Raw genomic sequence first — 15,369 nt, 5'->3', positions numbered from 1 at the left:
GGAAAATGAAGTATATATATATATATATATATATATATACATATATATATATATAATATATATATATATGTATATATATATATAAAGTGTAAAATACGCATACTATGCGAGCAGAGAGAAAAAAATATTTCCATAGATATTCGAATGCAAACTGCTTTCAGACATCAATATCTGTGGAACGAATCGCGATAATAAAATGTAAATTTTATTGCAGTCGAATCAAGAAAGGTGGAGTGAGGTTTGTTTCCATTCGTTGTTTTAACATTATCTTTTTAAATACTTTTAACCAAACGCACATCTCTTTATCGAAATGTCTCGTAATTTCGAGATTGTTTCACGTTTGCTAATACGTTCCGCGCAATAAGAAAACAGCATTGACTGCATCATCGCGTTTCCTTTTTCATTCTATATACATTTGTGTTTCCCGCTTCCTTTTTGTCTTTTAACCAGAAGTTCATTCACTGCGGAATAAAAATTACAATTGAATAATTCATACTCTTCTCCTCCCCTCCCTCTCTCTCTGTTATTAATAATTATCACATTTTGTTTTATATTTTTTAAACTTAGAACATATAAATTGTAGAACATATAATTGTGCTTCGTATGAGGATACAAGCGATTATCTTAAAACTATAAGATACACGCGAAAGTTCAATGGCGCTGTTCAAATATGATCCAAATCTTTCGCTCTTCTGTATATATTAATGTAAACTGTAATCTTTTATATTGTTAAACGTATATGATAAACTCTATGCAATGCCCGTAAAGTACGTATATTATCTAAATTATACGACATACTATGAAAAGTAAATATATTTCATATTTTATACAATTGCGTGTGTTCGGTAATATTCATTTCTTGCGTCCTGCATCTTCAAGAATTTCCTATAGGAGCATCTACATGTAGAATTCCAATAATCATTCTTGAAATCCATCGCGAACGATCGTGTTTTTTACTTCCGTGCGAGATATCACCTGAATATGCGTTTCCTGTTCTGATCAATTCTTTCAAATAAATGGGGTTATATCCGTTAACAGCATTCATCGTAAAATGCGTGCATCATGTTTATGGACTATGAGGAATTTGCTAGCCTTCAATTAGACAAGCCTATACCTGATATAAGAGTAAGTAACATTATGTGCACATTATTCATATTCATTTCATTCAAAGTAGAACATTTCTAAAACGATCGATTTACAATTCCTTCTCTAGAATGAAGAGCAATTAAAGAAACACACTTTAGATCCTAATTTGGAAAAAAAACCTATAGAAAGAGCACTTCATCTTTTGACGTAAGTGTATAAAGGTTATATGTATATTTGTTGATGATAAATCTGAGACAATAATGATTCACTTTCTCTGAAAGTGAAAATAATTTTGTCATTAGTATTCACAAAATTGATATATGGCTTTAGGCTTGGTTTAATTGTAATAATTTTGCGCATAGTGATTCGAGAAATAATACTATATAGAATCTTGAATTAAATCATGTAATCCTGTGTGATTATATATATAATACACAAATTAATTTTATTATATTAACTACACATGTCCATATTATTATTCAATTTTAACAAATAAATAAGAAAAAGATTAGTATACTAGATGAAAGATTACAAATTTACGAACTCGTAAAAAAAGTCTCCATTGCGGTAGATTTTCGTGTCACGGAGTTGCGTAATAGGCTATAAAGAATACTGCGATTTAAGCAGTATTCTTTTTCAGAAATATGCAAATAATGTATCTTAAAACGATATGCATCATCATTCAAGAATCGTGACATGACTACATCGGTTTGTCGATTACACAACGTTGACTACTGATCAACGCATCGCTCTATTGTATTACGCGCGACATAGCATTACGTGTTTTCATCGGTACGTAGGCTGTGTTCGGACTGTTCCGGCTAAACTCGGAAATACTCGACGTCTCGTACGACAAGTCACATATAATCGATACTTTGGAGTAGGACTAGTAGGAGCCCAGTTTAGTTGTCATCTACGTTCCGTTGTGTTGTTTTTCTTACGTCAAGTGCGTCATGAGAGTGCGTACGCGTGTAACATCCATGTAAAAAAAAATTAATCTTGTCTTCGCTCCTTTATTGTGTTTTCGTCGAATAAAATGCACTTTGAAAATGTTGCAAGAGGAAGCTCTATACAAGAGCACATCTCCTCGGTAAGCAGTTGGATAGAAAATGATTTTTTAGTTAGTAAATCTAGTTCGTTATTGTTCGATATATCATCCGTCTTTTCCTTTCGGCTGTTTCTCTTTCGTATGAACTCATGCACGATTTCTAAAAATATCACAGCGTCGTTCAAGAAGTATACTATCCTGTCGTTTAAGCGTAGCTAATTATAGTCCTTTAAAGACACTCGTAAGAAATGACATTCTATCGTAAGCAATTAGCTAAGACCTTGTTTGGAATAATAAAATTTCAAAGTGTAGGTTATTTAAAAATTTGATACTATTATTGATCTTTTTTCTTTTTTATATAATAACATTATAATAATGAATGTTTTATTATGATAATGACAATTTATGAAAAATAAAAATTGTAAAAATGCAACAATGCATTCATATATACTATAGCAGTGAAAACATTGTCACATGCTTCAAAAGGATATGTTATGTAAAGATTTTTGTCCTTGAAAATTGCATACATTTAAGGAAAATAATTGGCTGATGGGATTATTTTTATAAAAATTTAATGATTATAGAAAATTTCATGCTTCATAAATAATTTTTTTTTTAAATTTAAAATTTAATAAAATTTTTTCTTTGTATAATAATGAATAATGAATATTTATTTGAAATAATAGAAAATTTAGAATATAAATAATATAAATCATTGTTTTTATAATTTATTAATTAACTATTGCTTTGTTTTGTTTGCTGTTATATGTATAATTATTTCAGGAAAGGCGATGAAATTCAAAAACTTAATTTTATACAAACATTACCAAACCTGTTAGCTACAGAAACAGAATCATGTATAACACGTGTAATACCAAAACTGCAGCAGTCATTAGCTACTGCATCTACGGAATTTCACATTGCAGCTTCAAGTACATTCAAAACAATTTTAGAACAGAAACTTGTCAACCATAATGTTTTTAGTCGAACATTCCTTCAAAGTATCTTAGATTCACTTGAAAAGCGTGATCCAGGTAAAGAAATTGTTTTTGCTTATCCATTAGATTTGCTAGTTAAACAGTTTCATGCATTTGATATTATTCTATATAACTAAACATGTATATATGTACATTTAAAGTTATCTGTCATGCATGGCTGGAGACCTTACTGGATGTGATAGAGTTACTGCCGATAGAAACCATAAGAAAGCAGGTTTGTATAGATGATCTTAGAAATTGATATTCAGAAAATATTGTCATTTAGAAGGGCAAATGTATAATCATTTTTATAGCATGTATGCAATTTTATAATATGATTATAGTACTTTAGTAAAAAATAAAATTGATTTATTTTTATTTTATTTGGCATTAGATTAAGCAAGTATTAAAATTCACTTGTTATAAAAAATGCTAAATATTTATCATCAATGATATAATTATATTTCTTAAAATTTGAACATTATTGAAATTAATGTAATATCATATGAATGATAATAGTAATAAAATTATACAGATACTTCCATTGAGTCTAAACAAAGGGCAATTATCACAGCCTATCTATTCAAGGATAATATGCAGCAAGATATTAGGAAAGATTTGTACAAGATTTGAATCTGGTCTGTGAGTATGTTTCATCTTATCAAATTCTAATATTAATATTTTTATTATTAATCAATTTATATCAGCAACAATATTTCTAAATGAAAGATTAAACATATTAAAATTTAATAATAAATAAAATTATTCAAAGAAATTCATTTCAACAAAGTCATTAAATAAGTATACGTATTAAAATTGTTGTCAGGATACAGAAGGAAGTTCTACCAATGGTACATTCCCTCTGTCAGGATGTAAATAGTGAAGTACGAGCTAATATCTGCTTGCAGCTACGTTTCGTTGCTGAAGGCCTTAACGTTGACACTCTAAAAACCTCTTTGCTACCATCTCTCGTAGAATTAGCAAGTGATGAAGAAAGCAATGTAAGATGCGCCGCTGTAGAAACAATAGCGTATTTGCTACCTTATTTTCAAGAAGGTATGCTTAATGATTAGTTATGCATCATAAGCATTTCAAATTTTCTATAATAATATATTTCAATTTTTAAATTAAAATTCAAGTATTTTATCAAGATAAAAATATGATAACAATTATTTACAGAAACAATAAAAACTATCATAGTTCCACTTGTTAAAAAATTATGTGAAACTTCACAGTCTATATATCACGACAATAGCGTGATATGTATAATTTCCCAAGAATTTGGAAAAATTGTACTTGGCCTAGAAAGTAAGATTTCTTAATTGAAATTTTGTTTTTGCAATCACAATATGTTCATTTTTCTATTGATATTTTAGAATGTTTATTACCCGCGGAAAAAACATGGTTTTTAAAATATTATCAACAACTTGCACAAATGGGCATTGTTATAATGAGGAAAGAATCCAAGCATCATATTCCATTTGTAAGTATAAAAACATAAAATTAAATGTATTTTATAATATACATTTTACATTCAAAATACGAATCTAGATGGATATTGATCTTGACGAAGACGAGAAATACGTGGAATGCAGAAGATGTTGCGCATTTAATCTTCCAGCAATGTTCATTTTTGTATCGAATTCTCCAGATGATACAGATTCATTGCTTCTTACATTCACTGCATTGGCAAGCGATCATTACTATTTGGTTCGGAGAACTGTAGCGTGTGGAATTCATGAAGTAAGAATTTATGATTTACAATTTAAAAAGGACATAAAATTTTCTATTGAAAATCATTATACAGGTAGCCAAAGTATTGGGTCCAAAAAGTGGACGGATAAAAACAGATCTAATAAAATTATTAAAAGATAATTCTGAAGAAGTTTTACAAGGTATAGTTCCTCATATAGCATTAATTCTTGAATGTTTGGTTGAAAGTCACGTTATCGGCATAGATAAAATGGTTTGTATGCTTTTTTTATAATAATTTTATGAAATATATTTATTTTATATTTATATAATTCCATTTGTCAAATATAGGATTCCATTGTTATGGAAATAGGTAGAGCTTTATTGAAATGTGAATCAGAAATAGCAGGTACACATAATTGGAGATTAGTATCTTTAATACATTCACAGTTTGAAGTATTGCCTAAATATTTTCCAAGTGATTTTATATATTCATATTTTGTGCCAATGGCTTTTTTCAGAATATTACATGCTGTAAGTTTTGAATATAAATTCGTTTATATATTTTGTTTTTTGCAATAATATACAACAATCAAATTTTTTTACCTTTAACTTTCAGAGGGCAATACCTATTCGTCTCTCATCGGGAAATCTATATCTTATATTTTTACGTTATAACATAAAACCTGCGCAAAGAGTAGAACTTCGTACTAAATTATGTTCAGAATTGGCCAATAATACGAATTCTTACTCGAGAATGATGTTTGTTCGTATAATGATAAAAGCTTTAGAAATTTTCTCCTCTGCTTATTTCAAGGAGCATTTTTATACTACTTTATTAAGTTTGGCTGAAGATAATATAGCTAACATAAGAATGAAAGTAGTTAATTTGATGCCTCAATTAAAAAGTCTCCTCCGAATACCGGCTGATAAAAAATTGTTAACTATATTAGAAACAACGGTGACGCATTTAATAAATAGCGAAAAAGATAGAGATGTATTAAATTCATTAACAATTGTTATAAAAAAATTGGACGAGACAATACTTAAATATGAAACCCGAACTGTAAGTAATATTATTTATAATTTAATGTATTAATGCAAAACATTTTTACATAAAAAATTTTGTTTCAGCCAAGTGGAGTACTTTCAAAACAAGAAATTGAAGATAATAGAAAATTTGAAGAAGAAAAGAAAATATCAGGAATGGCAATTGGAAAAGTCCCAGCTCCGAAAAAAGGTATGTGAAAAAAAATTTCGATGTATTATTACTAAATTATTATTAAAATTATTTTCATTTATTTTATTTTATTTTATTTTTGATTAAAATATTTAAAATATTTTAATTATAGGCGTATGGCGACAAGCTGATTCCTCGAAAGCGTAAGTATATATTATAATTTGAATATCTATTCATGTAATCAATTTGACTATGTAATAATTTAATTATATTTTAAATTAATTTAATGTTTTTTATTCTATTCCTTTTTCAGGCCGCAAACAACCTCCAAAGGTAAGTATTTGTTTTTCGTTATTATCATTCAAATATAGATTACTTTATACAATAGTAATTAAAATTAACAATATTTATTATAGATAGCATAACTTCTCCTCGTCCATCAACTGAATCATTAAAAACAAGGTACATAAGTTATATATTTATTTATTCATTATATATATATTTTTATAAATAAAAGTAACTTTAATTATAAATGTTGTACTAACATTCGAATAGAACTAATATTCGAATAGAAAAGATAGACTCTTTAGAACTGACGAAAAATAAAGTTGTGAATCTCTCTCTCTCTCTCTCTCTATCTTTTAGTTTAGTTAACAATTTCAGCAGAAACCTAATATCAAATTCTGCATGCTTTGCATCTAACAGAATTCAACTAACACACCCTTGGGAAAGAATAGGGTATACCAACTCAAATATTAGTACAACCCATACTAACTTTGACAATGGATCGTGCAGTGATTATCTAATGCAAAAGACTCAGCAAAGCCGATCGAAATTATCATTGCCCTTTATATTGTGGCCGGAAACGTGTGAATGCAATTATGGGGAAGAATATACTTTTCATTCTTGTCCCTCGTCCGATTATGCAAAATCTGTTTTTTTGGCGATCATGAGAGAAAATCGGCGAAGATCGCAGCAAAATTTTCTATTAACTCGAGATTATGCTCGCGAATTTTCCACTAACATTGCCAGCAAGGACACTGCCACTGTAAGAACGCTTGCAGCTCACTATAACTCTTGTTGGCCTTGTAGCTCTATGCCCGAGATACCGGTAATGCTGTCGGATGACGAATTCCTTGTGGATGCTGGTATCAGGATTCCGGTGCAATTCTCTCAGAGTACTTCCAAGATACCACATTTACAAGATTCCATATTTGGTAAGAGAAGAACCTCGTTCAATCATATTCGGCCTACTGGCATGAATTTCGATAAAGGAAAGCCTAAGAGAAATTCTTCCGTTGAATACGAAGATTGTATAAAAAGAAGAACCAATACTGATCAATCTAATCATGCCAGAACTTCCATCGATTGCGAGGATGGATTAAGATTGGTGAAGGAAAATCAACAGCTTGGTAAGAAAGATCCTGTATATGTTGGTCCATTGATAAGATCGAGATTTGGATTCGGTGTAAATCAAGATAGGACGATGGACGACAAAATGAAAAGACGAAATTCGTTAATATTAGATAAAGACAAACCGAAAGTTGTACAGTCAAAGTGTACGTTAGACAGGACTAAAAGGAATTCTGTAAATTTCGAGAAAGGAAAGCCTAAAAGAAATTTTTCGGCCGAGTACGAAGATGGTATAAAACGAAGAACCAATGGTACTAATCATATGAAAGGTATACGATTACGATCGATTGATTATGAAGATGGTTTGAGTTTAGTGAAGGAGAATCAACAGCAAGATAAAAAAGATCACTTATATCTTGGACCTGTGATGAGATCGAGGTTTGGATATAGCGTGAATCAAGAAAGGGCAATGGACGATAAAATGAAACGACGAAACTCATTGATATTGGATAAAGACAAGCCTAAAATCGTCCAAACAAAGTGTATGCTGGACAGGACTAAACGACATTCTGCAAATTTTAGTTTAAAAATGTTGGATACAAAAGAGACTAAAACTACTTTGAAGGATCAGCATAGCTTAGAAGTGACCGACTATACACCGTCGGAACGATTAAGCAGAGCTTTAAGACGATATTCGACATTAGATGTGAATCATAATCAGGGACATAGCAAAATACCCTTAAGAAGTTTTGTACGTCGTAGTAGAACTGCACCTGCCACTAGGGCTTCCAGCCCTGTGGGCTCACAATTTAGGTACGAAGAAATCGATAAGCTGTGCCGAAAATTCGAGGAGTATCAACTCTATTAGTGTAATTACATCAAACGCATTTACATATAAAAGGAGAAAAAAAGAAGATAACTGTATGTGCTGGTTCGCATCTAATTACAAATACGTTGTATCAGGGGGATAGAAAGATTTTGTGGGATACATTTTATATATGTATATATATTCTGTGTATTTTAACCTTTTATAGAATCTTAGGTTTTTCGAATTCAGCATTTTCTTTGAAATAATGAGGCATTTGAAAACTATTATGAGGTTGTTCCGATTTACGATTTCGTACAACCTTGTATATTTCTTATCTCTTATTAATCAGCTTAACGATATATTTTTCTATTCGTATATGATTGGCAGAAGTTAAAGAGGAGGTAAATCTATAATATTTTATTTATTATCAGTAATCTATTTTAGACATTTTTTTATTTTATCATATTCCCACATTATATTGAAAAAAAATTTATATTTCGATAAATCGACTAGGAAAGTTTATCAGGTATTTTAGCGTTTTTAATAAAAAAGATACGCATGCTTATGTTGGAAGACTGTTTATTAGACGATGCTGTATCGAAATTCGTAAAAGTAAAAGAATAAGACTATTTTGCACTTTAATTTTATAGCTGCATATCTAATACGTATTACTCTATAAAAGTTTATTCACTGATTGAATAATATATTCTAATAAATTATTATATTTAGGGGACTACACACGATAGATGACAAGATAATAAAAGATAGAATTTAATTATCTTAATAGCCAATTTTAGGTCTAGTCTCGAATAGTTATAAAAAGCAGGGCTAGTTTTAATGTCTGTAAAATGATGTTTTTTAAATGTTCGATACGACTTTTTGTATCTTACTTTTTTTTTTCTTTTTTCTTTTTTTCTTTTAACAAATTCAGTTGTAACGTGCCAGTAAAGGCTGATAATTTTTAATAGGATTTTTCGCCATTGTTTTTTTATAACTTGTTTTTTAATTTACCTTGAATTTACAAAAAAAAAAAAAACAGTAATGTCGTATAGACATATAATAGCGAACGATTATAATGATTATATATTAATTTTATTATTATATCGTGTTGCATGGGAAGTGTTATTTACTAGCTATTGTAATTTTCGATCCGTTTACTAATATCGCCATTAATAATTAATTTTTATTCAAAGAACCAGTGAACTACGATAAACGAAGTAACTTTTTGAGCGCAACTTTAGGGATTCTCGATTCCCCGATTTCCCTTTAAACACGTTGATCGATTAAAATTCTTCCCTTGCGTAGTGGACTGGAATTACTCTTGTGTCTTAAAAACGAGAAATATCTACGAAAATATCATACAGTCTTATCACGTACACACATACATGTACACACACACAAAAATATATATACATAGACTGACCAAAACGATTTAGCAAATGTCTAATTATAAAATAGTAATCAAAGAAGAGAAAAGTTAATGAAATTTATCGTGAAACTAAAATAATAAAAGAGATAACAGTATGTATCAAAAGGACAAGTATAATATCTTCGCAGAATATTTTCATTGAGCTTCTGATAAATAATGTATTTTGGGGTGAAAGATCAAAAGACAAAAAAAAAAAACAAAAAAAAAAAAAAAAAAAAAAACAAAAAAAAAAAAAAAAAAAAAAACAAAAAAAAAAAAAAAAAAAAAAACAAAAAAAAAAAAAAAAAAAAAAACAAAAAAAAAAAAAAAAAAAAAAACAAAAAAAAAAAAAGAAAAGAAAAGAAAGAAAAGATATAAGACGCTTCAAAGCCAAAGATAATATCTAATGATACGATTAAATATCAAATGTACAAACCCTTAAAAGGCATTATGTACTTGTATCATGTACATATACTGTATAAGCCTTACAGTGCAAGTGCCATTGAATTGATTGGAGACTTCAACGCCTGGAAAGAGGGTGACTGTACCGTCGAATACAAGGAGAATACAAGGTAAAAACTTCGAAAAAAGTAACACCCAAAATACATAATAATGTCGAGCAACTGTCACGATGATTATTCATGCGATATTTAATATCACATGATCTTGATACGTTGCTCCGATAAAAAAAAAATTATCCGTAGTTATAGTTGGCTTGTAAAAAATATTGTTCAAGAAACGAAGCATCGACTATTTTTCTTACACATTTATTATTGTAACTAGTTCTTTGCCCATCCGAATTTAGTTTCGACCTCTTTCATCTTCTTTCGTTCGTTTCTCCGATTTCATAATTTTCGAGGGTTGTAAACCCAATTTTATATAGAACTTTTTTTTTTTTTTTTTTTTTTTTTTTTTAATAATCGCTAGTCAATCCATTTCGCAAAGGTTTTTGCCTATATAGCAATTAATCGTTATTGGTCTACAGGAATATATACTTTTTCTCGTACAAGCTATTGAACACCGAAGATAGATCACATTCTCTTTACGCTTAGAGATTAGAAAGAGATGCAATTTACCGAATCGATTGTTGCCGCGTAAACGATATTAATTATTTTGTTATAATTGTAAGATCTTACGGCTACCGACTTATATGGTAACATAGCGAAGCTTGTTGTATTATTTTTATAGGAGACTTTAGGGTAGCGTCAGCCGTACGATTTCGTGAATCTAATATAATCACACATGGTGCAAAATTATTCGAATCGAGTAGAGAAATTTTACGACGGATTGATATATATTTAAATAAAAGAAAACTTGCGAATATTTCGCCGAATCGTACGGTTGTTGATTCACCATGCGACGAAACTTCTTTTTTATAGGAAATCTTAGAATATATTATATATAATATATATATATATATACACAGACACACACTAATAAGTATATATGATTTAATGAAATTGAACAAATTGTTAAATGTGCAACTATAGGGACAGCCATAGCATGGGAAAGCGCGTTTCGAAGAAAACCAAGCGAAAGTAGAGAACGAAGAACGTTTACTCGAGCACGTTAAAAGGAACTAACTAGGAAAAAAACACAGGGAAAAAGTAAAATTTCTCGAATCTCGTATTTTCGCCCAAGAATAATCGCTTAAAATGCTGCTCCTTATTTTTGTACAGATCTTACCGTACGTAATATTAACTTTTGTGCCAGAAAGTAAAAATATGCAGTATATTATATATAATAAGTAAAGAAAAAAACACACACAGACATTCGTGCTACTCTCGTTTTACGTAATTGTTAACGTATTTGTTAACGTATTTGTTTCTTTATATACGTAGAAAGGAAAAAAAAGATAACAAAAGAAAGAGATGAGCACTTTTATCGCTGACACTGTTATATATATTATACGTATATCGTTACGTACGTATATCGCGTACGTAAATCGAGTAATTTCTGGGAGATAGAAATTTCTTTATCCTGGATATCGTCGTTCGTCGATCATTTGGAAAAAGAAAAAGTAATAATATGGTGACCATTGAATAAGAAGAAAGAAAGGCACGTCACGCGTCAATTGAATTTTATCGCATTAGAAACTGTTAGAAAGAAAGTTTCCAAACGTTATGGCCTGCGTATTTCTTTCGGGAAAGAGTAATCTGTGATGAACAAAAAACAAAAAAAAAAAAAAAAAAAATAAAATAAAATAAAAGTAATGATACATATTTAAACGCGAGAATATAAATGGAAACAAATAAATAAGGCGAAGAGAATTACGTTCGTGTAATTATGAACGTATCGAATTCGTTGAACGATATTTTTATTACTCATAATTGCTCCCGTAAAGAATAAGGAATGTTACAAACAAAGAGAAGTGTATTTTTGTGAGGTATATCTGTAAGAAACAAAAATCTAGTTAAATGTGAACAACTAAAGAACAACGCGATCGTAGATTTTATTGGCTCTATCGATATATTATACATCTGTTTTAATATACGTTACAAACAATAAATCGAATCTTTTTTGTTACACAATCCGACAATCTATCTTCTCGATCATCCTTTTCTCTGTCTCTTTCTCTCTCTTTTTTTTGTTTTTTCTTTTAAAATAAAAATTTCAACAAAGGGGAAGAAAGAAAAGATAAAGAATTTCTTTTTTAATTTCTTTATTTCTTCTACTTTTTTAATAAATCAGTGACTCGAGTCGCTACAAACTGTGTATGAGTTCCTTTTATAATTTACTTACGAAGTATATAATAATGATTTTGTTTGATCACCATCGCTCATTCACACGCACCCGCTTACCTTGATTATAAAAAACTTCAAAAAAGATAAATCGATTGGAATTTCCATTCTCCACCCGATGAAATGCGTTCTAAACGTGGGATAATAGGCCGGTACGTTAATTCCCGGTTCGCTTATCATTTTTTATTTCATTATTTGTTTCATTATTTACCCATCGAATTCCCTCCATGTGAACTGTGGCGACTTTTATACTATATGTAATAAGGATTTCGAAAATAAACGCGGCATTTATGTTATATTATATTCTTCTCGTTAAACTCTCGACAACAGATACTTTCCTTCTGACCGTTGTAAAATACTCTGTCTCTCCTCTTTACATATTTTTTCCTTCTAATTTTTAAAACCTCCCTCGCTCGAGAAAGGAGAACTAAACATTTTGAAGGACGATCTCTGATGATTGGCTTTTTATATAAAATTTCCTATAAACAATATCTTTTCCCGTTGAACAAAGATCATTTTCTCGAATATCCTTCGGAATACATTCGAACAGTCCGAACTGAATATTTCCTTTCTTATTTTGTCGAGAACGGATTGTCAAAGTAAACGGATTCCGATTTCTTCATCTACTTTTCGGTAAAAGTATGCCCTTATCATCTAGTAGAATTCACGCTTTCCTTTTTTTCTTTGTCTTTTCATACGTATCTATCTTTCGAATTCATGCCGTTTTTAGGGTGAGTTAGAAGTAACAGCTGAATAAAGATGGCACGGTGTTCATCACATGCGAAACGTTTACGCGGAATCAACTCCCTTGATTCGTACGTAAGCAACGTGTTCTTTTCATTATATCTTTGTCGTTCTCTCATTCGCACAGAATCATCGGTTGTGTGATCAACGGACTGTATACGGGAGAAGTATGTACAGAAGACTTCGTGGCTCGATGCTATCGATCTCGTCCAAGTAACGCTCGCATTTCAGCACTCGACATCTTTCCTTTTCTCTTCTGGCACACGGGGATGATATATTGCACGTGTTAAGTGCATTGCTCGAAACGATTAGAAATGATATCAAGTTGAGCTTAATGTTGTAACATTCTTAGGAGTATTATAATATCAGAATCGATAATATAAATTTATAAAGATGGAATTACGAATTTGTCCAAATATTGTACTTGGAAAAAAAACAAGAAAGACTATAATAACAGGTGAAAAGATTGCAAGTGTTACGATAAATCGTAAATTGTATCTTGCTTTGGAATATTAACATCAATTTTTTTGTTAATCAGAGCAAAATATAAGATTCATATATTCAATTTTTCAAGAATCTAATTAACCTTGATAAAGAACCTTGATAATGTATTACTGACATTTTTGAAAAAAAAGTTGAAGAATCATTCTCTTAAAATTTCAAATTTTCGGGTACAACCTTCCTGTCTTCACTTCCTTTTAATTGCACTCCAAGAATCAAGTAGCCATTAGCGATTCATCGAACTAAAACGTTCGTTCTTTTATTCGAACGATATCGCAAAAAAGAAACGAGACGCTTTAAGAGTTGAAGAGTGCAGAAAGATGGCGTCCCTCTCGATTGCACTTCCCCCATTTTTACCCGTAATTGCTACGATCGCGTGCAATCGAGAGCACTTTCGTCGGGTCGGTAGCATCGACACAACCACGAAGAACGAATTGCTTATGCATCTGTGTTCGTGTTACGTTCGTGTAAGTACGCGCAGACGATACTTACTCCTCTCAATCGCAAAACTCTAATACGTATATATAGAACAGGACTTAAGTTCGCAGAGAGAGAGAATAAATTTAGTCTATCTCTTGCTTTTCTTTTTTTTTCTTTTTTTCTTTTCTTTTTTTTTTTTTTGGTTGTTTTTGTATGCTACAATTTGTATGTGTATATGTGAGTTAAAAGCGTTTCAGATTGCTCGTATCGCATAAATAATCCCTGACGACGACAATACGAATCGCTCGCAGTTCTCTCTCGCTCTCCTCATCTCTTCTCTTTTCTCCTCTCCTCCTCTTTGTTTCTCGAGAATTAATTATCGCACCGTTGAACGTGCAATTATACGATAACTCGCGAGCGAAATCAATCGAAACGCGATAATGGCTCCAAAGACGATTCGAGCGCATTTCATCACACTGGTATATCGATTTCTAGCCATTCCATTTTTCCTTTTGCTTCGTATATAATATATAATATATATACACAAGTAAAAATCGTTCTCCATCTCCAGCGACGATTATCTCGGATCACAAAATAAAGAAACCTTGGTTACGCTAATGCCACACACCGACTATATGTACAGAAATTATAAACAGAGCATATTATATTGTATATAATACCCTTGGAAACGTTACTCGCTATTCGTGATCAATAATATTATCGTTAGTAAATTCTTAGATATGGTTGTTCGAGGCTGGAAGACTGGCACGCGTCCCCCTGGCTTCCAGCAATTCCAATAATTTCGTCGTCAAGCTCGAATGCCTGGAGGGATTCTGATTCCCGTATCGGAGATCAATTGAATCGCAATGCGCGCGAATACACGATTGAATTTAAATAATTATTATATATAATAATTTCCTTGTCTTTTTAAATAGTTTGATCCTCTTCCTCATTGACTAGAAGCTATGTTATTTAACAAGTCTTGTAATAAATGCAATCGTTATTGTGTCTTCGTAATATTGTAAAATTCGAAGCGTTGTTTCGATCGATTATCACGTGCATCGCGATTCAATGTATTAAATATATTCATTGGAACGTGGAATGATAAGGAGAAAGAGAGAAAAAAAAGGGGGACTATATCCTTATCCTTTATCCTTTACAGCGAAACGCGTGGCCAGCCTTCAACCTGCCCGCGATAGTTTCCTTTTACAGTAAAAATATATTATCGCTACAATAGTACTTAACTTTGACTAGCATGTGTTTATAGAATCGATTACCAATCTTTATACAACTCGCTAGAATCGATAAACGCGATCTTATTAAACGCGCATAAGTACTTACAAGTACTTCGATCGCATCGAAACTTATTATTCTCGATTGGCAATCATCATCAATATAATAGAGTTGCGTA

General features: G+C 30.8%; 1 protein-coding gene and 2 long non-coding RNA genes across 7 annotated transcripts in view; 1 reads left to right on the top strand and 2 right to left on the bottom strand.

The window, feature by feature from the left end:
- Positions 1-15,280, bottom strand: part of LOC116185697 — an 18,739-nt gene extending 3,459 nt beyond the window's left edge. The window contains exons 1-2 of the long non-coding RNA XR_004150567.1: positions 15,269-15,280; positions 10,588-10,592 (exon numbers count right to left, since the gene is read on the bottom strand). This is a non-coding gene — a long non-coding RNA (uncharacterized LOC116185697). The remainder of the gene's footprint in view (positions 1-10,587; positions 10,593-15,268) is intronic.
- Positions 514-1,511, bottom strand: LOC102677568. Its single transcript, XR_421867.2, has 2 exons — positions 1,396-1,511; positions 514-1,247 (listed from the first exon to the last, which is right to left on the bottom strand). It is a non-coding gene; the product is annotated as an uncharacterized LOC102677568 (long non-coding RNA).
- On the top strand, positions 1,631-8,241 carry LOC102677661 (serine/threonine-protein phosphatase 4 regulatory subunit 4-like). 5 transcript variants are annotated; one of them, XM_006616263.2, is made up of 16 exons: positions 1,634-2,176; positions 2,918-3,168; positions 3,273-3,346; positions 3,647-3,753; positions 3,938-4,167; positions 4,291-4,419; positions 4,488-4,594; positions 4,663-4,854; positions 4,919-5,077; positions 5,155-5,337; positions 5,423-5,869; positions 5,938-6,043; positions 6,156-6,186; positions 6,297-6,316; positions 6,400-6,445; positions 6,689-8,241. In XM_006616263.2, exons 1-16 carry the CDS (start codon positions 2,136-2,138, stop codon positions 8,202-8,204), a joined length of 3,639 nt encoding a protein of 1,212 aa, XP_006616326.1. In that variant the 5' UTR covers positions 1,634-2,135; the 3' UTR covers positions 8,205-8,241. The 5 variants fall into 5 exon arrangements, with proteins under 5 accessions (XP_006616327.1, XP_006616326.1, XP_006616328.1 ...); XM_006616265.2 differs by having other exon boundaries at positions 1,638-2,176; positions 7,076-8,241; XM_006616266.2 differs by lacking the exon at positions 1,634-2,176 and having other exon boundaries at positions 2,936-3,168; positions 3,647-3,749.
- Positions 15,281-15,369: the final 89 nt, after the last annotated feature.

Source organism: Apis dorsata, unplaced genomic scaffold (genome assembly GCF_000469605.1).
Source record: "Apis dorsata unplaced genomic scaffold, Apis dorsata 1.3 scaffold_256, whole genome shotgun sequence".
Lineage (NCBI taxonomy): Eukaryota > Metazoa > Arthropoda > Insecta > Hymenoptera > Apidae > Apis > Apis dorsata.
Note: the sequence above shows the minus strand (reverse complement) of the source record. Positions and strands in the feature narration are given on the sequence as shown.

Bases quoted from the DNA above. Each gene is read 5' to 3' on its own strand.
- LOC102677661 (XM_006616263.2), top strand. From the start codon at position 2,136: ATGTTGCAAGAGGAAGCTCTATACAAGAGCACATCTCCTCG. The intron at 3,169-3,272 runs GTAAAGAAATTG...GTACATTTAAAG, and splicing joins ACTTGAAAAGCGTGATCCAG to TTATCTGTCATGCATGGCTG. The intron at 5,078-5,154 runs GTTTGTATGCTT...TGTCAAATATAG, and splicing joins TTATCGGCATAGATAAAATG to GATTCCATTGTTATGGAAAT.